The 25,400-nt window shown below is 37.6% G+C and overlaps 1 protein-coding gene across 5 annotated transcripts; it reads left to right on the forward strand.

Annotated features, from left to right (window-relative positions):
• Positions 1-99: 99 nt before the first annotated feature.
• On the forward strand, positions 100-23,941 carry EFCAB14 (EF-hand calcium binding domain 14). 5 transcript variants are annotated; one of them, XM_044441295.1, is made up of 11 exons: positions 100-560; positions 3,403-3,551; positions 6,021-6,166; positions 8,984-9,082; positions 10,590-10,700; positions 11,380-11,478; positions 12,503-12,694; positions 14,458-14,523; positions 17,202-17,310; positions 18,106-18,234; positions 19,438-23,941. In XM_044441295.1, exons 1-11 carry the CDS (start codon positions 331-333, stop codon positions 19,611-19,613), a joined length of 1,506 nt encoding a protein of 501 aa, XP_044297230.1. In that variant the 5' UTR covers positions 100-330; the 3' UTR covers positions 19,614-23,941. The 5 variants fall into 5 exon arrangements, with proteins under 5 accessions (XP_044297230.1, XP_044297238.1, XP_044297245.1 ...); XM_044441290.1 differs by having other exon boundaries at positions 101-560; positions 14,458-14,538; XM_044441319.1 differs by having other exon boundaries at positions 101-425; positions 14,458-14,538.
• Positions 23,942-25,400: the final 1,459 nt, after the last annotated feature.

The following is a 25,400-nucleotide window of genomic DNA, read 5'->3' on the forward strand; positions in this document are numbered from 1 at the left end:
TACTCAGGCGGTAGCGGAAGCGCAGGAGAGACGCTGTCCAATCACCTTCCTAGGAGGCACTAGCCAATGCCGGCGGCCCTTGTTAGCCGGCGGAGACTGAGCGGCTGGAGGAAGCGACGTGCCCTCGGCTGCCATGGCGGGAGCGGCGGCTGGTAGGAAGCAGCCCCAACGGCGTCTGAGAGTTCCGTGCCGAGAGTTCCGCTGAGATTCCAGCGTGGACGGCGAAGCCTCGAGACACTGAAGCTGGCGAGCCGGGGGCCGGAGATTGGAGCCCCTCCCGGGTTGCGCAGCTCGGCTGCCCCGAGCCTTGCCCCGGCCCAGCAGAAAAGGATGAAGAAGCGCAAGGAGCTCAACGCACTCATCGGACTGGGCAGCGGGAACGGCGACCGGGGAAGTGGGAGCGGCGGCAGCGGGCGCAAAAAGAGGTACCCGAGAAAAGGCTCCGCCTCGGGACACCGGCTCCTCCGCACCGAGTCTGCCGAGAGCAGCAGCAGCAGTTCTTCGGATCCGGATTACGGAGACGGTTTCGGGCTACCGAGCGCCCGCTCCCGCTTTTCTAAGTGAGGCCCTGGGAAGACGGGGAAATAGAGGGTTTACGATGGGGTACTGGGGGGGAAGGAGCTCTGAGCGCGGCCCGTGGGGTCCAGCGGAAGTGGGTAGGCGAAGAACAGCAGAACCTGCGGAACAGAGGCCGATAGGGGCGCGCGCTGTTGGCCTAATGCAGTGGTTTAGGAGTTGGGCTGGACGTTGCTTTGAGTGAAATTTGACGAAGGTTGGATGGTATGAAAACATGAAGGAATAAGTTTGAGTCTCAAGGAGTTATATCAGAGTATGGGTCTGGAAGAGGCTTAATGGAGCAGATGTTCTGAGGAAGGTGGGATGTGTGGGGAAAGCGGATATATAAAATTGAGATAGGTAGGGAAAGCAGAACTGTTAGTATGTGGATGGGCTAGAGCTGAGTTGACACTGCTTGAGAAATGAAGCCACGGTGCTGAAGTGTTATTGTTCAGGAAGGTCAGTCTTTTTTGACAGATGAGTAAGTTGGGTGTGTTTCTGGTGTAACTTGTCCTCCCTTGCATTGTGCTTAAATATGCGGGTGTAGGTATTAGTGTCATTCTTTCCACATGAGTGTTGACAGTTGGCAGGGACTAATGCTAAAGTTAATCTCTGGAATACAACCTTTTGTGCAGGTGTCCATAACCATGCACACATCTTATTCCAATTATAAATGAAATGTCTGGTTAATTGCCTTCTTGAGCACTTTGTAGACTTTATGTTTAATGACATGTTAAATTGCCACTGATTTGTCTCAAAAGCAGTTTGTTATAAAACCTAACTCCCTAAATTCTGGGCCCAGTAACTTCAAGAAGCAAGAAATACCAGTTGTGACTGATTTCAAAATTCAGCTTTGCAAGCATTATGATTTGTGGAATAATTTTTTTCATCCACTGGCTTGTTTTTCTAAAAAAGGATGTGGGAAAAGAGATATTAGAACTTTCATTTTACTAAGTGTGGCAATATGTCAACTATGAGTAGTTTGAGGCACATAATCCTGTTTTGAATTGTTCATGTTAGCAAGGTGAAACTGTATTGTAACATATAATTAGCAGATAAATCATGAGAGTTAACTAAATACAATGTTGCTGCCATAGCACTAATTATATCATGCCACGTACTATCGCACACGTACTATTGGTGTTCATAGGTCACTGTTTCGCAGCAGTGAATTTAAAAATAACATACTTGTTTTCTTGAAGCCATCCTTGAAACATTGAATATTTGGTAATATTGAAAATGGGCTACAGGCTATGCCAAGTTATTCCATATTGGTCTGGGCAGACAATATTATAAGAAGATGCTTTATTTGGATCAAGGATATGTGTGCTAGCAGCTAAGATCTCCTAGTGAATAACTGTCCTCTTTTAATCAAAGGCATAGAGATGAATTCAGGAATTGACTGTTAAATCTTCCTTGGATTGAATGGATGTTCCTTGTTATGCACATCATTTAATCATAGTTTTATTATTGCAAATGCTAAAAAATTATTACCTAACTACATGAGAGATGAAAATAACTTGGCAAGTTTAAAAAGAGCAAAATCATAAACAGCAGAGAATTGGTTATCTTAAATTTGAAATCCTTTGAAAAGAATGACTTAATGCAGAAATACTATTTGAATATTTCCTCTCAACTTTTGCATATCAAAATTAGAGGGCTTGCATTTTTATGGAGCATACATATATTGCTGCACAATAAAAAACCTGAAATAAGATAGATTTTACACTAGTAAGGGGCTGAAGAGGCTACAGGATAGCTCAAATCCTGTTATTTTCAGTTTTCTGCCTTACCCACTTTGCCCACCAAAATACCTCCTCTTCCCCCTCTCCAGGGTTGTTTTTGCAGCTATTAAGAGGAGTCAACACAGTTCTTTTCACACTGACTATGAGGAAAGTGTGGGCTCAGATCTCTTGCTTCTTCCAAAGAATACTGTCTCTAACTTTGGAAGGGGAAATCTGGAAAATTCTGTGCCCTTTGGACAATGTTTAGGGACCATAGGATTGCTACCCGCCCCTGACATTTTAGGAAAGAGTGCAATAAGTTTTAATTTCTTTTTCTCAAAAATATGTTTTCTTGGAAGACTAAAAAGTAGGATGTCACCAACATGGATCAGCTTCATTTCATGATCATGATAGTTTAATAATCTAATAAGATTATCGTGGTGTTTTTAGAGGAATAAATGTATTACTTTTAACTACTTGAGGTTTTCATTATTTCATTATTGCATTTTTGTCATTACCCAAACTGTTTAAGGAATTTATCTTAATACTGATGGTTAAATACTAGAACCCAGGAAGGTTCAGAACAATTACCCATGGGAGATTCAGGACATATACAACACACAGCACATAGTTAAACTATGGAAACCATTTTTGCAAGATAACATATGAAAAACTGCCAACTTCATGGAGGACAAGAATATCAATGGCTACTAGTTCTGCTTCCTATATGTTATTTCTAGTATCAAAGGTATTATGGCTGTGTATTCCATTTGCTGGAAAACATAGTGAAAAGGTTGTTGTTGTACTCATGTCCTGCTTGTGGGTTTCCCATGGGCAGCTGGTTGGCCTCTGTGTAATCAGAATCCTAGACTAGGTGAACTTTTGGTCTGATCCATCATGACTTCTCTTATGTTCTTAATAATATAGTGATTTTATATTGAACCTGTCTTGCTGTTCAACAGTACGTATAACTGTGAAGTATTTCAGAGATTAATCTTGCAAATACATACATTACAGCAAAAGCATAAAACTTTGCATTTGGCATTTAAGTGACAATTTATAGTGATACTTAGGCTGTAGGCTGGCAAAAAGAAAATCATTTCATTTTTATTTTTTAATTTAGGGGTGATTACCTGCGATGCTGCAAGCTCTGCTACCCATTATGTGCGTTTGTCATTCTGGCTGCTTGTGTGGTAGCATGTGTTGGCTTGGTGTGGATGCAGGTTGCCCTCAAGGAAGATCTGGATGGGCTAAAGGAAAGGTTTCAAACCAGTAAGTACTGATCTCAAATATTTGTATTTTGGGGGCAGTATTCTATTCTACCCCCTGAGCTAGTGGAATTGACTGCTAGTGCAACAGGAGCTAGCAGTTCCTGAAAAACTTGGAAAGTAGCAATACTCATAGAAAGGAGATTTCCTGACCAGATCCAGAAAGCAGATCTGTGCTTTGTTCTGGAAATAATCATTCCTGCTAGTTTCCATGTATATTTTAGGAGGTGCTAGTTCTTGTTGCACCAGGAGAACATTCTACTGCTAAGACAGTGAGAAGTGACACAGTGGCAATATAAGTTACTGTCCTTTATATTTATTTAAACAAGAAAATTATAAATACTGAAAATTGTCTTTAGCTAGCATGAGTTGCAGTACAAGTTCATGTGCTCTTAATATCTGGAGCTCTTAAGAATATCTATATATCTTTTGTAAGTAAGAAATACAGTTTTTCTGTATTCATAATCCTAGTAATCAAGAAACCATGATAAGAAATGGTAACCTGTAGATGAAATATGGTAACTGTTACTTCTCTAATGTTTCAGTTTTTCTCTTAAGTAAACAAATAAAATATAGAATAGTAAGAAAAGCATCACTTTTAAAAGGAGGAAACTAATGGAATATGTGAATGGCAATATGAGTTCTGTGGGCATTAGTGAAAGTTTGAGGTTTTCTAAGGACTATTTTAAAAAACTCCATTGCTAAAATATCTTGAACATTTCCAGTTGTGGAGGCTAGGGTTTAGCAAGTTCATGTGTATATAATCTGGTACATATTTTAATTCTTTATATGCTTTGTTCATTTGATGAACAGTCAAAGATCCATTCTACTTGACTTATTTTAATTGACGCATTTGCATAATAACTGACAGGGGTGATGGTTGCTTCTCTGTACTCCTGGTTTTTTTTTCTTTTTCTTTTCTTGTTCTTAGCAGACCTGAGAGCTGGTCTAGAGACAGTGTGCTATTAGGGAAGTGCTGGGGCTGGAAAGGTTATAGGATTTTTCATATTTTAGCCTTTGTCTCCCGGCCTATCAGCAGCAGCTTTCTGATCTCTATTTTTGGGTCCTCAGAAACAGAAAGCAGCCACCACAGGGAGGGATTTGAGGGGGTGATGGGCTTCAGGAGAGGGAATCTGAAAAATCCTGTGGTATCTAGGATGCATTCCAGGGACCATAGGGTGGCACCTTAATTCCAAGGAAGCTTAATGTCGTAAAGTAGAGTTGGGTTGGAGGGATCATTAGGATGAGTAGGCCTTCTTCAAAGCTTATATGGCTGTGTTGGCTATGAAAGATAGAAGCTAAATTCCAATTTAACTTCAGGTCAAGATAGACATAGCCAAGTTTTTCTTGGTGATCAACTGCAAAACACATTTCTGGCAACTTGTCTGTATTATGTTATCGATGATGATGTAAATGCAAATATTGGTTTGGATTCAGATTTTCCATCTAAGAATGGAAGGTTCCTTCCATTGGCAAAAGGGAACCAGGGCATTCAGTATTTAGTTTTGTTGCATGATATACTATAAAGATATTTTAAAATTAAATTAAATTTGTAGATCCTAAGCAGCTGTTAAATATAGAGTTAGTTATTTTAGAGTAAACCATTGAGTTAAGAGAACTTAGGCTAAATGGTACTGCTATTCTCTAGTGTAGAATGAAGAAAAATAAAAGACCTCTCTAAAACTAATTTGAAAGTTGAAGGAAAGTGCTCGTCATGCTGCATGTACTCTTCACACAGTGATAGTAGCAGTTTTATTTATCAAAATTTGAATTTTGTGAAGTATCACCCATTCTCACCAGAAATCTAAATGACTTGATTATTAGACATCTTTGAAAGTGATATAGTTAATTAAAAGCTGGATTTTAGGTCATTTGTAGTTCCTTTGAATCACTATTGGCTGTATGTTTCCTTTCTGCGGTATCTGGTGGAACCATTTTACTATGCTGCTTCCTGTGTAGTTATGAAGTAAAATTGCATACACGTAGCATATGTGCTCAACTAACTTTGTTTCCTTGTTTTTTTAACTGCGGCATATGCCATAGTTGAATTGTAAAGGCATAACAGTGATAGAGCAAATGTTATGTTCCATGCAGACTACTAAGATTGACCTTAGTACCCTCTACTCTGTTCAGTAATGGAATCCAGATTACATACACCGTGATTACATACACTGTCATAAGATTGTGTCTCTTATTTCCTTGAAAGGAATAAGTTGCATGTTTGGTGTAGCTTGTTCTGAATTCCTATCTGCAAAATATTTTAAATTGTCTTGCATACTCATGTTGTGTGCAACTTTTCTGAGTCTACTCTAGGTCCGAAAGGCACAGTGTGGAAGATTGGTTAAAGTCGATGAAACTTGTGCATAACTAGATTTTGAAAATAGTGTAGATGCATCTGTGTGTGAAAGATTCTGCATGTGTTTCCAGATCTTAGCATTGCTGGATAACTGTTACTTCTATTTTTGTGTTTTAGTGGAGTCTAATCAAAAAATCTCATTCCAAGAAATTCCCAGACTGACTGAAGATCTGCTTAATAAACAAAAGGAACTGGAAAAGATTGAGAATGGAGATATGGGGTTAAACAAAATATGGGTAAACATCACTGAAATAAGTAAACAGGTAAAGCAAGTGGGCCTCTGTTCAAGGAATGGTGTAACGGAAACCAATTTAGATCTGTATTGTAATGTTTTAGCTCAGCCAATTGCTATTCATATTAATAGCGTGTATTCTGCTGAAGAACAGAAGACCCAACCTGTTTTACTAATGGACACTTTAAGGTCTAGTACTAGAAAGAATGTACTGTGAAATTGCAGTTAACCATGCTTTTAGTCCATGTGTCACCTTTCACTGAGTGCACATGTCACAAAATAGTCTATGTGTCTTTCTTTTCTTAATGTTTTAATCCTAGAATTGGGCTTTGTGAAGGAAGAATACAAGGCTTGGCCTTAGCACTATCTCCTTGACACTTTCCCACAGGTGCTGGGTGATTGTATTACTTTGGCTTAAGACTATAAGATAATTTATGAGAAAGCAAGCATTTCCACATCCCATCTGTGTGCTTACATAAATATGTGGAATCTATATTACTCACTGATTCTACATAAAGGCAAATCTTTTCTATCTAAATATGGTGAAAGTGGTTCCTCAGTATCATACAAGTGAATTGTGCTTGGAACTAATGAAAGAAAAATGACTTATTCTGAAGTTTGCCTTGCTAGGCTTCCGTTGTTAATAAACTAGCTCATTGGAAATAGTTACTTGTAAAATGAATATGTCTGACTTTCATCATCCTATAAAACTGGAAATGCTATTCGGAGTAGCAAACCAAGATATTTTCTTACTTAACTTTTATTAGACATCAGTTGTAAGGACCTAGTACTGCTTTCTGAAGTAACAACATCATATTCCATATGTTACCTCAATATGTGATTGATCGTATTTGTGTTCCCTTTATCTTATTAAATGATAGCTAAGTAATTTGTAAAATGGCTAAAGTGTTTTGTTTTCACTGAGTCTGGCATTTAAAAGAGCAATTGCATAAATGTAAATATTTAGTTATTACAACATTTCAGATAAGGGCCTTTTGAACATGTGTTCAAACATAATATATCAAACATGTTGTTATAACCACAGATTAATCTTTGAATTAATTACCAAGCAAGCCACATTTTGGTTGCGTGAACAGGCACTTTCAGGGGCTTAAGAGCAAACTTCAGCCCTCCACCCAAATTTTGGCAATGGTATCAAAACAGTTAGTAGTTTGCTAATGAATTTTAGTAACAATCCACAAAAAAATCACATGAACCAGAGCTCTTTTAATAATTTTAAATTTGGCTCTTTTTTGCTAGTGTTACAGTTTGTTACTGTTCTGCTATTTCAGCAGTAGAATACCAGTTGTTTAGCAACCATCAGAGAGGTATATTCAGCAACATTAGGGAGTGTGTTTAAGCTTAGGGAGGTGCAGGCAGGGTGTGTGTTACCTACCTCTGTGGTAGAAGGAAGTTGTTATTGAATATTTATTTATAAGTTTTCTATACCGTCCCATACTTAAAAGTCTCAGGATGGTTTACAGCAAATTTATCTTTCATAAAATTGGGGATGAAGTAAACAACATCAAAACAGAAGTCAAGTGGCTTAAACATAGGCAAATTCAAATTCATCTGTAGCACAGTGACCAGGTTTAAAGAAATAAGTTTGATATTCAGTACTCAATTACCTAGCATTGAACCCAGTAGAACATATGTTTCTGTTAACGTATATAGGAGCAAACTGATGTAAGTTTGACACTTGTGTGCAACTTATATTGTTAAGAGAGTGATAGAAATTTTACCTGGATTTGGTATCAATTGGAAGCAAAAGCCATTTTTATTTCTTTTATTTCTTACATTTCTATAATTCTTAAGTAGCTAAAGCTTTCTGAGTAGCTTGCAAAATTTTAAAACTATAAATGCAACAACATAAAACCAAAGCAAAAGTTAGAATCAGTACAAATGTCTAAAAATGAGCTGAAAGCATTTTTGAAACTGAAGGACTAAAAGGTGTAGCAAAATGAAAAGTTCTTCACCCGATTCAGAAAAGACCCCAAGATGGGCATTAGGCAAAGCTCTCTGCCCTCTAGGAAGGGTGTTCTATAACCAGGATGCAACAGCTGAGAAGCCTTCTCTTTAGTAGCCCATCTGTCTCACATTATTCAGTAGCCACCTGCAGATGGGCCACCGAAATTACTCTTTTGTCAAATTGAAGGAAGGCTGCTAATCTTTTACCCTGCATGGTGGCATGCAAATCAGAGTCTACTCTATTTTCAGCTTCTATAAGAGGAAATCCTCTTCAGTGCTGAAGAATTCTTCCATGTCTTGCTTCCCTAACAAATTGTAGTTTAGGTAAGTGTGCTGACTTGTCTTGGAGGTAGCACATCATTTGGCTCTTGAGCATTTGTTGTAGTCATGTTTTTCAGTGGTGCTTGCAGTTCTTCCTAAGGTCAAAAGGAAACAGTTCTGCACTGAACACATTTGGCTCAGCAACATTTTGATGTTTACTGTCCAATGTCACTGAAGGCAGCGTGATAGGGAGATATGTGTTCTTGAATTTTTGCCAGTTTAGTGCATTGGCATCATTTGAAAATGTGCCCTTGTTTCCTCCATTTCCCCTGAAATAAAGTTGTTAAAGATCCTTAATTAAAAAGAGTTGGCAGCTTTTATCTGTAGCAGACAGTTGGTATGATGACTACAAGTGCAGCAGTAGACTCTGTTGGTAAGATGAAGAAACATACTTGGAAAAGTTAGGGTGCTCAATTGATTCCTCTTCTAGAGTATGCTCACTTTACAGTGCTGTCTCATTTATCTTTAAATTAGTTATCTTAAATATCTGCAGAGACTTGTAGAATGAAATAACATGTGTTTGTTAACACATTTATTTCCTGTGTGTGTTTCTTTTCAGATATCTTTGTTGATGCTGGCAGTAAACCATCTCAAAGCAAACATTAAGTCTGCTTCTGATTTGATTAATCTTCCTGTTACAGTAGAAGAGCTTCAAAAAGTATGTACTATACTTAGTACTGCAAAATTATAATGGTTATTTAAACCCTTTTTGCCATATTCTTCAGTTGTATTAAAAATATTGAGAAATATATAGCTATGCCATTGCTTGTGGGTATAACCCTTGTACTATAGAGTTTTTGCGCATCTAAAAATAATCCTGGAAATAAGTACTTTGTGGCAGATCAGATGAGCTCTATTCTATGATCTGTACTGATCTGTCCAGATCCAGCAACAGTTGTCACCACTTATTTCTTAGAACAGCAAAAGCACCTTTGCACTAGCATTTGCTCCCATGGATGTATAGGCTCAATAGGATACTCATCACTGTTTTCCATTTAATGGGAGTAGACCTTGAAAAACATTACCTTCCATCACTGGCATAAATCACTTTTGTGAAGTACATAGATTAGTAGCAATATTTTTATTTATTTATTTTTCGATTTATATCCTGCCTTTTTCCTACAAAGGGCTCAAGGCAGCTGACATCATTCTCCTCCATCTTATCCCCACAACAACAACCCTGTGAGGTAGGTTGGGCAGAGAGTCTGTGACTGGCCCAAAGTCACCCGGTTGGCTCCATGGCCAAGCGGGGACTAGAACCCAGGTCGTCTGAGTCCCAGTCCCATGCTCTTAACCACTACACCACACTGGCTCCCAGTATCAGTAGTGCTGAGCTCATTCATAGTTTACATTCTCCAAACTTTGTAGGAAAAGCAGACATGTTTAATATATTTGATATAATTTCCCTTCTCTTTACATGGAGGTTACATGTAGTCCAGTGGAAGCTGGCACTATGCTGGTCTGCTGTTTCTCATTCCAGCTGCAGTACACCAGTCTCTTGGACCGCTGTTTCCAGTAATTTAACCATTCTAGCTAGGTTTCCTAAAATAATATAAGTGACATTTCTGTAAAAACAATCTCAGTATATTTTCCTTTCTCAGTAACTTTTCTTTGGGTAAAATTGTTATAAACCCCTCCAGCCAATAGCCTGAATTTCTTGGAAATTCTACTGCTACTTCTCTGGCCACTGGGATGTTGCTTCCACATAGAAAATCTGTTTACCTCAGTATGAATCCCACTGCACAATTTCATGTAAAATGAAGATGTAATTAGCTGTCTTTTCCCAACCCATTTGTATGGCTGAGCGATGTATAGGTTTGTTATATGATTGATTGTGTAGCATATGTGCTCCCCTTGCTTATAGCAAAGTGAAATCCACATAGCAAAAACAGCTCTTGAAGTAGTTCTGAGTGATTTGTGGATCTTGAATTCTGCAGATCTATCTTCATATTCATCCATCTAATATCAGTGTATTACACTGTAACAGGTGATCTCTTGAACTAGTGCCTGCTGAAGTCTTGCCACAATAAATTTAAGTTATCACTGTACTATTTCAGGTTTTGATATACCAGATTAAACATAGCTGTTTACACAGTTGACTCACACATTTGAAATTAGGCAGTGTACAGACAATACTGCAAGATTGCTTCTGTTTATTTTTCCAGAGTGTTGCTACTATAGGTAGCACTGTAACCAGTGTTCATCATGATGTTGAGACTATGCAGACCACAATTGAAGAACATAAGAAAACTATTGAAACGCTCCAAAGTGAGATGGTAAGCATGTGTACAGATTTGAGAGTAGTACCTTGTGTGGTAGTATGAATTGCTCATTTGCTGTACAATATGGAAATAAAAATTGCATGATTTTCATTCCTTTTCAATTGAGAATTATTTTTAAATTGATGTTTTCTAGTTTATTTTTAACTGGAAACTCTTTGTGAACCTTTGCCAAGTCTGAAAAGGCACATCAGATTCCTAGACACTGTTACCAACTGTATCACCATCAATAATACAAAGGATAGAAAAATGTTAATCCTAATATCCTATTCTTAGACATTTCTATACCCAGGCATTTGAACTTTTCTGAGCCTATCTCACATTTGTTACCTTAGACATGTACCTTATATGTGTACAAATTTTAATGCTAGCAACAAAATCAAACAAGGAAATTAGGCCTTCAGTATAACAAAAACATCTCAGATAATTTTATACTGAAGGAGTATCACACACATTCCCAGTGCTTTTGGCAGCTCTTCCACTATTCTTTTTGTTTGGCTACTGTTCCATTCTTGTGCTTTAATATATTTGATACATTTAAATAATCAGACATAAAGAATCAGAGCGCTTGTTTATTTAGAATTCTGTTTGACTAAGTAATCTTCCTAGTTTTAGTACTTTCTAAATGCTTAATTCCTAACTGATTTGAAAAGTTAATGTTAACTTCTATTGTCAGAATGAACACATAGATGTTAAAGGAAAACAGCTGCCTTCCATTTCCTCTACTCCTGTTCTCCAAATCAGTGAGAAGAATCTGACAGACAGCTGTAAACAGGTGCTTCTTGTTTTCTTGTTAGAGGCTCTACAAAAGAGTGATTCAGTATATTTCTATAAAAAATATCTAAACTAAAAAGGCGTTACAGCCTTGTGTTCTTTAGTTAATGTTACTTGTTAAAGCATACATGCAGAAGATTTTTAGTAGTACAACTTGCTTCTTAATTTAGCTTCAGTTTATTTTAAATATTACTTTTGTGTTCGATCTGTTGCACCAAACTAGGTATAGGAACAAGAGAACGAGAGTCAGACATTACTCTGAAGTTTAAATAATGAAAACATGCAATTTGAAATAACAGTTTAATGTTAAACCAGCCAGATACACAACATTTCTTGAAATGGTTCTCCAGTCAGTCTGCCTGGTTGAGTAATACTTTTTTTGAGGGTAGTAAATTGTCACATACCCTTGTCAGACTTCTTTATGGTATATAGATATGTGCTATGCATTGATTGTTAAATGTATGAACCACACTTCAGAAAATATTTGTCCAGAGTAGCATACAAGTAGTAATAATTTTCAGTCCATAAAAGTATAAAGATGAGTGGGAACATACATATTGGTTCCTGGTGCCCATTCCCTCTCACTGCAATAAACAACCGGGGGATGCTTTTTTGTGTCTCATTTTTTTTCTTGTGATAATCTGATCCCAAAACTCCAGTTTGTTGATGGATGAACAACACAGAGTTTGAACCCATAGGTGGTTAACCATAGACTATTAAAATGTGCAGATTTGGTTAATGTAATTAGTGAGCCCTAATTTCAAGTATCAAAGAAATCTAACTTTCTAAGTTGTGTGGCAACTCTGAATATTACTCAGGTTGCAGGCCTGTGACATTTGGGAATATGGCTGGTTGAACCCAAAGGGACTTACTTTTGAAAAAAGAAAAACTTCGGCTAATACGTATCTATTTAATTAATTTACAGAGTTGCACTGTGTGTCTGCACTGCACAGCCTTAGTTTAGTAGACTGTTTTATTGCCTCCATAGCCAAGTAGTATAATTAAGTTGTTTTCTTTTTAAACAGGATAACCAGTTTATACACACCTCTGTAGAGGAGGTAAACTCTACCCTAATGTTATACCAGAAACTGAATGATTTAAAGATTTTCAGTATCGATTCCACAGTCAGCAATCTAAGCTGGAGAGTTTCTTTATTAGAAAATCATATGATGGTGATGAATAAACTGGAAAAGAGGGAGAATCTGACACTCAGTGCGGTAAGTGTCCAGCAATTGTGAGAAATGAATTTCTGCAAAACATTCTGGTACTTTATACATAGTGGGTGAACTGACATAAGGAGAAATCAGTTTCAGAAAGATGCTGCAAGCTGCACCTGTAGTGGTATATGAAATTCTATACAATAACAGATAAAATGAAAGATGCAGTTCCTTTGTTACCTTTAGCTATTCTGTCACAACTATTGCATTCAGTTAATGAACTCTGCACCAATTAGATTTGATAGTGGATATATTTTATACGTTTCCTATTTCACTGTGAACTCCACTTTATATTTCATGGACTAGTATAGTTTGTGGCGGGGGGCGGGGGTATGATAACTGAGACAATAAAGCAGTTGCACATGAGATTTGCCTCTTTATTAATAAGTTACAAGATTCTGTGACGGCCATAATACTACAGGTGTTGCAAGGAGGTTCCTTCCTGAATCAATCAGTATTTGCTGAAGAATTTTGAACAGTCTCTTTGCTCTCTCACTGCATTGAAATCCTGCACCTAGAAGAACCTTATCCAATTAACAGGAAGCCTGATGCAAGTGCTAAGTCAGCTTCAGCCTACCATGTCCTCTTGTCTATGCTGGGTATTGTTTTCCTGACATTTTCAGCAAGATTTTGGAGCATATTGGAATTAAATACAAGGAGCTGCCTGTAGCTCACCATCATACTGGCAACTTTGACTCTAAACACATGATGGGAAATCAGATTTTCATTCCTCATCAGTTTCCTCATACGTCCCTTTCCTAGTATACTGGAAATCTCAGATCATGAAACTGAGAAAATTATAAAATTATGGTTGATTCATAATTTGAGCCATTTGGATGCCTGCATACCTACTACATAAACTATGTATATTTGAATTCTGTTTCTCATTTTTTTTCCTGTGGAAATTACACTTATGCTTTTGCAGTTCCCAGGAAGTATCCCATCTAGGCACTTACCAGAACTTGACTGCCTTATCTTCAGCAAAGCTGCTACGTTATCAGTGGTTCATGTTTTCACCTACTTTTCTCACATTGCAGAGTAGTTCATGGTCCTCTTACATGGGTAATAAGCTTATTTTCCCCGCTTGTGTGGATAGCTGTGAGAACATACTGCTTCAGGAAGACAATGGGCAAAGAAGCATTTGTAAATTTAAAGTGTTGTTCACTTAGTTACTTGTGGCACATTGGAGACTGAAACAAAGTCAGCATATCTAGTGGACAGGCTAGTTAAATCTCTTGTTTTATTGGTACGGTTAAACTATGGGAATCAAGTTAATCAGTTTGTTTGTTTATTAAACTTATATTCTGCTATATTGGCCCAAGGGCCCTCTTAGCAGATTATAGTAAAATAAAACACACTGAAAGTTTATTAGATCTCTGCAATTTTCTGGAATTACTGATGTGTGTTGCTACTGTACAATTCTACCAGCCGGTTATTTGTTTGTATGCCCTTTTAAGATGACAATATGGTACTCTTATTTAAGATCTCCACTCTATTTGCTCATTTTTAAACTTGCTGCTTAAGCATCTAATGTGTTTTACCTTCCAGTGCTGTGCAATACGCAGAGAATTTTCAGTGCTCTTTAACTTTATTCTCCATGTATAGAGTTTCAAATACTGTATAAAACCAGGTAGTGGTGCATGTTCACATAGCTGATGTCTTTGTGGACATCCTCACAGGCATTTATGTGTGTCGTCTTTGAAAATGCTAGTAGTATTTTAGAAGCTACAAACATGCACTGCACTCTGTTTTGTGTCTTTCAGGTGAATAATCTAACTACCTCGGCCAATGTAGAAAATGAACCAAGGAATGAAAATACTACTGAAAAGGTACAACATTTGAAGGTAATTATTGGGAAACTAGAGTTAGTGGGTTCTTAAGAAAGTCATTGAAGCATTCTGTAACATTGGAGTCGTCATACTCTTCATAGAAGTGATGATCCCTTTTCAAATAATGGCTCTTTCATTTTTAAAATGTTTTCCAGAGAGGGCCTTGCCTGAGAAATTCCTTAGCCAATAATAAAGATCTGTTAAGGGTGTCTTTAAGATAGAGTCTGTATATTCTCAATATAAGCAGTAACATCTTGAATTGTTCCTACTAAGTACAATCTGACTGGAGTTGGAGTATACCTTATTTTTTTTACCAATTTTCTCTTCTTATTTGAATATGTTCAAGTATGTGTGTGGTTGTAAATTTATTCAATAGGCAAATGAAATGGCTTTTTTGGTTTACTCATATTTGTTGTAGAAAAATTTTCTGTCATCTTTAAGGGTAATAGATAAATGGTAGTAGATACTATCTGCCATTTCTTGAGAAGGTCTGCAATCAGTGGATGCTTACTTTACAGTGACTGTGTAAAGAGGCCAAGACACTGTTTGCATCTATCCATCTATCTATCCACCCATCTATCTATCCACCCACCCACCCACCTATCTATCTATCTATTTTATAATTTATTGGATTGGATTGGATTTATATCCTGCCCCATTAGCCAAAAGACTCTCTCTATTAACTATCCTTTGCACAATGTGGCAGTTAATAACTCAGGGGGATGTAACTGGGGGAGGGAATTTCTTAGTAATGCATGCACCTTACTTGACCAACTATTCATTAAAATTGTATCAGTGTAAGTAAACAGATGAATTATAAATTTATCAAAGGGCAGTATCACACGTTTCACATGTGCATGCACACACTGCACCCATGCTGCCAGATCCCTGTCCTTAAAAAAAAAAAAAAAAGTTACCCCATGCCAGGCTCCTGGATAAGCTTTGTACTTGCACATTTTTCCCTAAGTGCACTAATTCACATTTTTCCATAGGAGTGCAATGTCACTGCTCAATGTGAGGGAAAAAATGCCTTATAGCCTTTTCTTAGTGGGTGCTACAGCTATTCCAGTGGTGACCTAAGTCATTTGGGAATCAAGCCTGATTTTAACTGTTCAAGCCTGAACCCTTCATCTTGGGTAATGGTGGGCACACTTAGAGAATGATGCATTGGCTTCTCGTTGGGAAGTTAAAATATTTTTTGCATTTCTGGTGTTATTTGAGTCTCTCAGAAATATTAATAGAGAGACAAGTCAAAATTGATGATTTATATGGAAAACATAGGAAATAAATGTTGAATTGTAGCTGAATTTAACATTTCTGTGATACTGTGTGTCTTTGTGCTATGACTTTTTATTAATGTTTTTGGCATTAAACATCCTATAGAACATATTTTTGAGACATTTAAAATATGACTTTAGCTTTGATATTATTTCATACAATCTATTATACCTGTATTTTTGTGAAAAAATGACCCTGAAAAGATATTTACAAAACAAAATGTTGAAAGATTTTCTAAAACATGTCAGCTTTCCATACCTGAGGAAAATATTTTTCTTTGTGATGTCAGAGTACTCCAACTAATAAATTGAGGGTCCTTTGCTTTCTAGAGTGCCCTCAGATAATATTGAGATTTAAACAGAAGCATAATCCACTAAATATGCACTCCTATGGCCTCCTGACATCATCTGGGAAGCCATAGGATTATTTGAAATCCCACTTCCAAGGTCCTGTGGTCTCAGTTGAAACGTGGATGGCTGAGATCTTGCCCTACTCTCCTAAGCAGCTTGCCTGGAAAGAAGTGGACAGCTGCCATCCCCTGCCACAATGGGGCCTTGGCAAGGAGAAGGGTTGTGACAAGCAAGATGCTGGAGCCAAGGACGTACACCAATTCTTACTTGAGTCCTTGCCTTCTTCCCTCCCACTCCGTTGCATTTTATCTAGGCCAGCCTTCCCCAGCCTGATGGCCTTTAGAGGCATTTGGACCGCAAGGGCTATTGATTGGGAATTCTGGGTGTTGTAGTCCAAATGTGCCTGGAAGGCACAAGGTTGGGGAAGACTGATTTACACAGCCAAAAACAGCTGGATAAAATATCTGATGTGAGACATAGGACACACACAAACCACACAAGTTTGGAGTCTTACATACATTGAAGGCAGGACTGCACTTTCCATCTCCTAGTTTTTACATGAATAGGAAATCACTGGTTTGGAGAAACTAGGTAAACATTAGAATTTCACAGAATCTGTGAACATGGCAATTGTACTCCACTCTTGAGCAGTGGAGGAAAATGTCTTCAAGCTAAACTAAACAAACATTAATATGCAATTACTATTTTTTATTTTATGTGCTGATAAATTTAGCTTAGAGACATTTGTAATGCCCAGAGTACTGCACATAAAAACTGTCATGCAGTCTGTTCGGTGCTAAAGCAGAAGCAAACCTCTGTGTAGGTACCTGAAGCATCTTCTAATGATGGGTAAACGAAAATGTGAGGCATACTCGATTTTGCCACTTGCACCCTCAGCCTGCTATGAAATCCCCGTTTGGAATAAGGTGTGATGATTCTATAAGACCTGAATTTTGCAGCATAATGTCTTAAGGCTTATAACTATGGCTTAGAGTGAAAGAAGCAGAGGGGGTTTTTTGGGTGACATTTTTTCCTGTTGGTGTTGTACAGAAAATAGAAAATGGAGAGTCTCAGGTATCTAAACTAAGAGAGAAGCTGCAGCTGATTAATGCTCTGTCAAGCAAGCCAGAAAGTGACCACTCTGATGCACTGAAGAAAGGTGAGTATTCTGTATAATTGTGCTATCACTTGCTTTGCAGTTACTGTGGGCAGTAGGTCACCTCCCCCACATTCCACTTATACTGTTCATGCAGTGCTTTGCAACACTAAATTGTTTATAGTAATTTCTCTGCTTTGGGCAAACATGCTAAAAGTTCAGTAGTTGGCCATTAGATTAGAACTTCAGAACTAAGCCTTTTATAATATAAAAAGAAGAAAGACTATAAACATAAATGCATACTTAGGTAGGATAAGACTTTATTAATAGAGAGAACGTCTTAACCAAAGTGATTTGGAAATGTAAAAATTAGTTCCAAATTGTTTTTGTCCTAACATTGGGCCATTTGTTAATTTTCATTTGAATAGCTTTGAGTATTTAAATAGGCCAGCTTTCCCCAGTTTGGTGCTTCTTGGATGTTTTTGAATTTCAGGCTCATCATGGTCAATGGTCAAGTATCCTGGGAAGTGTAGTTCAAACATCTGAAGGGTATGAAGTTGGGAAGATTGGCTTATTTGAATGTCAGAGCTGTTCAAAAATACACAAATGTCTCAGTGTTGCCTTTTGCATGAGGCCTTTATTTTTCTGTATTCACAAGAGGAAAGGTAAAAATAGGAAAGAAAAAGAGTGTATATAAAGTATTAGAATGAACATTCACCTACTGGCTTGTTACTGAATTGAGAATACTATGTTCTGCTGCATACCTTCTAAAAGTCCTCTTTGAGGTATACCTTTTTTCAGCCTTTTAGTGTTAACATTACAGAATGCTATAACTACTGTACAATTACTTGACATTAGAAAACCTTTGGAGTACCACATCAAAACCTACAAAACTTCCAAGACTTTCTTCAAGATCTGTTGGCAGCAGTTTTGAGGGGAATAGAAAGCCAAGAAGCTTGTCCTTACCAGGAATATCAGACATAGAAGGTAACTGTATTTGGTTTTGGAAAAGATGAATAAATATTGCTTTCCTCGTTTAACCAATATAACAAATCAGCCATCCAGGAACTAACAGAGCTATTCTGCAAAGGGATGGTTTTTCAAAATTTAGAATTCAGCAGGTGGTGTTCAGAAGGACAAAAGAAGAGTGGGAATTGACACTTAAATGAACAGGATGCTTGTTAGGAAGATCTTCAGAAACGGAGTAAATAACAACTGCTGGGTGGAGGTGGACCTAACAGGATTGGGAATGTTGAGAACTAGTTTAATCCTGGCTTTCCACCTCATGATCCAGACAGCCCTGCCCTCCCACACAAAGCTATCCTGTGTCTTGGGAGGAATTGTATCCCCTGCCAAATGGTAGCTTTCAAAGGGAATGGAATTATCATCTGAAATACAAGACAGGCAGAAAGAGTTAAGTGTCATGTCCCAGTCCTGATTTGCAGCAATCCATTTACATTTTTTAAACTAGCTTTATGCCACAGCAAGTGTTGTCTCCTGTCACGTATCTCCTAAATGTTCAGAAGAAGGAGAACTATGAGTCTGGTCATGGATGGATCTTTTAAAAAGTAATAGAAAATATTACAGTAAAATACGTTTACTGTGCATACTTTGAAACAAATAATCAGTGGTCACTAGTTCCATCTGTAGGGATCGATTTTTATGTAGCAATAAAGTTCCCCAATATTGTACTGCTGCTTTTGTTCATTCAGTGTCCACAAATTATCATCTTCAGGCCACTTCAGCTGAGAATTGGTATTCTGCCCCACTCACCACCACTTTTCCTGTATATGAAGCTGGCATATATACGATAGTTTGTTAAAATCAGTTTCCTACTACATTTGAATTGGAATACGTTTCATCTCTGTTTACTGTCCTGAATATGAAAAAGGATCTGCTTCTGGTTAGCAAGATAAAGCATACTACAGTTCCATAGTTTGGATATGCTAGGCAGCTGGGGTTTAAATAAATCGCAGTAGAAGTGTCACTGCTGGTATATGTGGAATAAGTTATGTGAGTCTGATGCCAGTAGTTTATTAAATAGAAATTATACTGCCTGAACTTGCCCCTGTTTGTTCTGTGTTCTGATGTATGTGAGATATAATACACTGTTTTGTAGATGATACGCTAAAAATCAGGGAGAAAGTTTGAGCAGTACTTACTTTTTAAAGCTGTTCTTCCTTTTTGCAGACCTTCAGGATTTATTCAGGACTACCAGCCATGGTACTGATGGCAAGCTATCATATGAAGACCTGAAAAAGCTGGTTGGGTCTACAGTGCAGGATTCACAGAGCATTAAGGAGTTTGATGCGGATGGGGATGAAATGTATTCCCTGCCAGAACTGAGGGAAGCTTTGGGTGTATAGGATGTTTGCTTATAAAAACAGTATTAAAGGACTACAGTAGCTATTACAAAAGAAAAAAAACTGAGAAGTAAGCTACATCTTGCACTTTTCCCAATGATGTACTAATCTTTGCAGCTAACTTAGTGTACCTGTTGACACCTTTTCCATTTTGTGTTCTTTGGGAAATATTGAAAAGCTTTTGTATTGTTATCTGTAATTTAAGACAGGTATGAGCAGAAAGTGAATCTCCAAATGTTTAGGACTTCAACTCCCAACATTCCTGGCCTTAGCCATCTTGGCATGGAGTTCTGAGAAATGAACTCCCAAACACCTGGAGATCAATTTTCACTCCAGCCTGACTTCTAAAAAATGTTCATCTCTGCTGTTCTAATCCAGAGATCATTAGTTATGTCAAAACCCTTTGACACCAGTGTGAAACATTAGATATAAGTAACCTGTTGGCATTGACATAGGTGCATTGAATTTTCTCTGGATCAGGGCCAGAGGATAATATCCAGCCACTGAATTGAATAACTGTGGGATCCATAGGGTAATTGCACCTTAAACTACGCTAAGAATTTTAGCTCAAAGTTTTTATTTCCCTTATAAGGGAAGCTCTTGTCTTCAGATTAGAATATGTGTGTATATATATATATATTGACAAACGTGTATTTTATATTTCAAATTTGCCTTAAATTAGCTGCACTTTAGAATAAAAAAAAACATTAAAATCTTTCCTTATGGGATGGGACTCTCCTGATTTCAAATTTCTAAAACAGGATAAATTGCACATGTTTTGGACTTGGCAGTGAAGGCAATAAATATCCCAAGCTGCATCATGTGAAGGTTGGAAATCTAAGAAAATGTACATTTCTGCATTTCTTTCAGGATATACTTTTCCTAGAATTGCCTGGGAATCCATGGATAGATTTTTGATACTCAAGACCTGAATACTCATGCCAGACTCCAAAGAGGACTTCCATGCTTAAAAGTTGAGATAAAATAAATTTGAATTTGTTTTAATACTCTGAATACCAGAATGTAGGAATGACTATTTTATTCTCCTTTTAAATTTAATACTGATCCTGTTTAGTATTTGGTGTTACAGTTTTAGGGAGAAGAGCAGTTACAGGGAGCTAAATATTCACTGCAGCGTTTTTCTCTTATTTTGGCTGACAATTTAGTTACTCTTTCCCACCTTATTAGTATTAAAAATGGCCAATAAAATTGATATCTCCCTAGTCTTTCTTTGTGTCAGTATCAAGATGGAGTAATGGGCCCATTTATTATTTATTTTTAAAAGAACAGTCCTGATCCAGATTGGGACTGTGGGTATGGGAGGAGGGAGTATTAACATACTCCTCTGTGATAAAATTCTGAGTTAAAACTATTTGAAAAACCATTACCCATGCATATGATTGTTTAATAGTGACTGTGTGGGCCCCAGTCCTAGGTATAGGTGACCACATTGTAGTTGGGAAGAAAGAGGGGCAAGATTTTTATTAGAAACAGCATGGGGAAAATGGTTAATCTCCATTCAGCTGGACTGTGCTTTCCTACACTAAGGATATGGCACCCCACAGTTAACTGTCTTTATTTTATACAGCCCTTTTCCTGTGGTTCATTTGGAATTCTTGATATTTTAAGCTACTCTTTTGTTCTGTCCCTGGGGGGAAAAACGGGCAGGAAGAGATGAAGAGCATGACTTGAAATAATGGGAAATAAAACTGCTTGTTCTCTAGGAACTGATTATAGAACAGATCCTGGCAAGATTTTCTAATACAAAAAAACTATTGTGAATCTGAATTTGAAAAGATATCCAAAGCTTTCTGGAGCAGTTTGTTAGCTTGTTTTTGTTTTTTTGCAAAGGTGTTAATCTTCTCAGAGGTCTATTTTGATAAGTTCTCAGCAAAAATAACATTGACCATAATAAAACGTAGACTTTTAGTCATTTGAGTATGGGTGTAATGGGACAACTGTCACTGACAGAAACTAGGGTACTAAGGGGTCTGAAATTACTGTAGAGTATCACTCTGGAGTATATGGCCTCCTTTAAGATGATAGTGAAGCAGTGTCTTGAAAAAACAAATTTCCTGGGCTGTCTTTTTTTAAAACTAGTTTCTTTATCTGTGTATTTTTACCAAATGGAGTTGAAAAACAATATTTTCAAGAGGACTGAAAACAGTGCTCTTTCAAATGACCTTCAATCACTTTATCAAACTGTTAACCAAATAAAGCAATAAAGACAATACAATATTTGTACCTGTGTAATATGAATGTATGCCAAAAATTAAATATATTTTTGGAAGGTTGGCTTGTAATATTAGTTAATATGGAAGGAAGCTCATTTCATACCCCACTATTAAATGGCTCAGAGCACATTTGAGATCCATTTCTTCCATAATGGAATCTCATTAAAAACTGATGACTCACAACTAGTTTAGAAATCTAGCTTCTGTAGTCAGACCTAACACTTTACCATCCCAGTTCTTATTTTATAACTATTTCACATCAAAGCATGCTGCCTATGGAGAGGGTTTGCCTTAGTCCAGTCCATAAGATGCCGCAAAAGCAAGAGAACTGTAAAGAAACTTCCAGGCTGGCTGAATGGTATAGTTCTTCGAGGCTATATGACAAAACACATGTGAAAGAACTAATTATTCAGCAGTGCCTCAAACCTGCTAATGTCAGTGGTATACTGAGAAACTGGCCCATAGAAAAGAAGGCCCCACACCACTCTAGTAACATAACTTGGACCAAAGAGAGGTAGCAAGTGGGGCTTGTGTTTCACACGGGAGGCCTCTCAAACAAGTGTTTCCCATGTAAAAACCTGAAATGGTACAATCATTTAGGACAAATACCATTAGGAGCCTCAGAGAATATAGCACTTCATGTGGTCTTCCAGCCTCCAGCTCTAGCCTTGACGTAATCCACCTTGTAACAAATTGTGCTAAGGCCCAGTTCCAGCAATGATGTGATTTCCATCATCATATTGTTCCTATTGGATATACGTGCTAGCTTTTACATACCAGTGAGTACTTAGGACAGAATGTATTGATTTTACCAGGAATAGACGAGTGGCTGTAGCAAATGGGGACTGTCTGTAACATATTAAGCTCTCCTGAGCTGTGCACTCCAAGGACTGTATTTTCAGGGCAAATTGCTCACAGTGTTGTCTTTTGAAAAAGTGACAAAGAGTACTTGTAATATATTTTGCACTGCAATCCTGACAGCACTCAGGTTTGAGATCAGTGATGCGGCAATTTGTGATGAAGAGAAGCCAGCCTTCCTCAACTTGGTGTTCTGCAGATGTTTTAGTCTTTACATTCCTTCATTCTTGACCACTGTCCATGATACCCAGGGCTAATAGAAGTTCAAAATATCTAGAAGGTGCCTGGTTAAGTAACACCATACAGCTATAGCTATTCTTTTCTTTGGGGAGGGGGGGGTCCTGCATAGATGCCAACTAAACAGGAATAGTCCTTTTAGTGCTGAGATCAAATGCAGGTGAATTTCACCTGTAAAATAATTGTATTGGACTGCAGTTCCTATCTTCCACAGCTATGAAGGCCCCTGGTTAGAATGGAAATGTATTCAGAATGTATGAAGAGAGAGCACATTATACTGAATTTTACATATAGCATTGCTGGTCTCTGGAACAAGTGAAAATGCTGTCTATTTAGGAAGCACGAGTCTTGAATTCAGCCATTTTTGTTTAGATAATTATTAAAAAATAAGGCTGTACTGAATTAATAGGTAGAGCTTATTTTTCTGTCTGAAGAACCGTAAAATGTCAAAGGGCACATTAGTAGGGTTTTGAGGTATTTAAACCTATTTCCTTTAGGCTGGGATGTTGACTGTATTTGGTGATATTGACCTTTGTGTTGCAGTGACTGAAAGAACTTTGTTCTGTAACAATATTTAGAAAAAGTTAAGCTATTCTGCATTTACATTCTCAAAGCAAAAGTTTCGACTACTTTGAGGAGAAACTATTCCACAGTGACACTGAACTAGGAATAGCTAGTCAGGTTTTATGACAAAATTCCAGGCTGTGAATCTTGGTTTTGAACAGTTTATACTTATCCCACATAATTTGTATTTAAAACTACTGCACTAAAAGTTCTTTAGTTGTATGTTGTATAAATTTTTCTTTGTGTTAAACTGACCTTCCATATATCACCTCTGAAATAAAAACCTTTTTTAAAATAAAAACAAATTGGACCTCTTTTAGAAATGTACAAAAGCTTGTATGAAGTGAACTAAAGCTGGCTTTAGCTTCTGAGTTTTGCACTTATCATGCATTGTGAATGTTAAATTTAAATAAAATACTTTGTTCTGGGTGTAACTGACATTTTATTTTAGAGTGGACTTTTATAATTAGAATTTGTTATGACTAAGCTAAATACATATCCCTTTACTGCTCAAATCTTCTAACTCGTCCAGTTCACAAATTTTAGATTTTTTTTTTCTTGTAATAATCCTATGATCCACATAATTGGGCAAACCAACACATGGTGAATTGACTTGCTAGAACAGCTTTTGTTAAAAACCAAATTGGTCTAAAATTGTCTGTGATAAGACATCATCACCCAAGTAAATTATTTGTAGTACATACCTCCATGGATAAATATGCACACTCCTTTCTGGTAAGTGTCTTATCTTTCTGGCAGGCACCATTTTGTTGAAGGAGTTATAAAAGCTACTTCCTTAACCTAGACAATTGTCAAAACAACATCAGTAGCAATTCCATCTAGTTCAATACAAGCCAAATTCTCAGTCAGTAGTAGTTGAGCCCACCCAGTTCTTAGTTCCTGTCATCAATGCACTGGTGTATAGTGCATGGCATATTTCCTGTCCACTACTGGTGTATCTACTAGAACTTACTACTATTTTACTGTGCTTTCACTGTAAAATTAGGCTTCATGGCCCTTTTTGGTAACTATTCCATTGGTGATGTGGGTACTTTGCATATTGCTTTGTTAGGGCTGCAATCCCATTGGGATGAGAGGGACACTCCTGTCCATCCAGTGCAGAGTGGGAACAGTAGCAGAGGCAATCTTCACCAATGCACCTTTCCTACTCCATTTTTCCTACACCCTTGCTTTTGGTTCTCCTGCAACAGTGTCTCAGAGGGGAGGAAAGAAGGCTGGTTTGGCTTCAGGTTATCCATATACTAGACACCCCAGTCCATTCCACTTCCTGATGCAGGCCAAACTCTAACCCTTCTCAGAGCTTGCGTTCCTGACCCCAGAGAGCACCTGGTGCAGTTCTTTCCGCTTCACCTGCAAGGGTGATTGGAGTTGCCTGCTCCAAGGCTGGAACAAAGCCTTCAAGCTCAGAGTTTGGAATCTGACTTACTGCATAGTCCTCTCGAGTCACAATATAGTCTGTCCAGGAGAAGCAGGATTGTTTCCTCCGTAGCATATTAATTTGAAGACAGGTGGCCTGTGGGGTGGATTGAAGTGCTCCCTTACCTTTGCGCATATAGGCTAAAATCCTAAAGCCATTTACCTGGAAGTCAATGGGAATTGCTTTTGTGCTGTTAATCTTGTGTAAAAACACACAACAAACTTTTTCCTGCATATTAATTCTACACTTCAAAGACCATCTCATGCTTGCAGTCAGGCCTGGAAGTGGGGAAATTAGGGAAGAGGAGCTCTGTTAAGGAACAACTTATAAAAATCCCAGTACTGATAGCCTTTGAACTATTGTGCAGAAATTCTCTTTCCCTCTCTACTATGTGTTACTGAAACTGGTAGAATTTAGTTCAAAGTAAGCATATATGTTTTGGGTACTATGAACACAATA

Source organism: Varanus komodoensis, unplaced genomic scaffold (genome assembly GCF_004798865.1).
Source record: "Varanus komodoensis strain SLA01 unplaced genomic scaffold, ASM479886v1 scaffold1, whole genome shotgun sequence".
In the NCBI taxonomy this organism is placed as follows: Eukaryota; Metazoa; Chordata; class Lepidosauria; order Squamata; family Varanidae; genus Varanus; species Varanus komodoensis.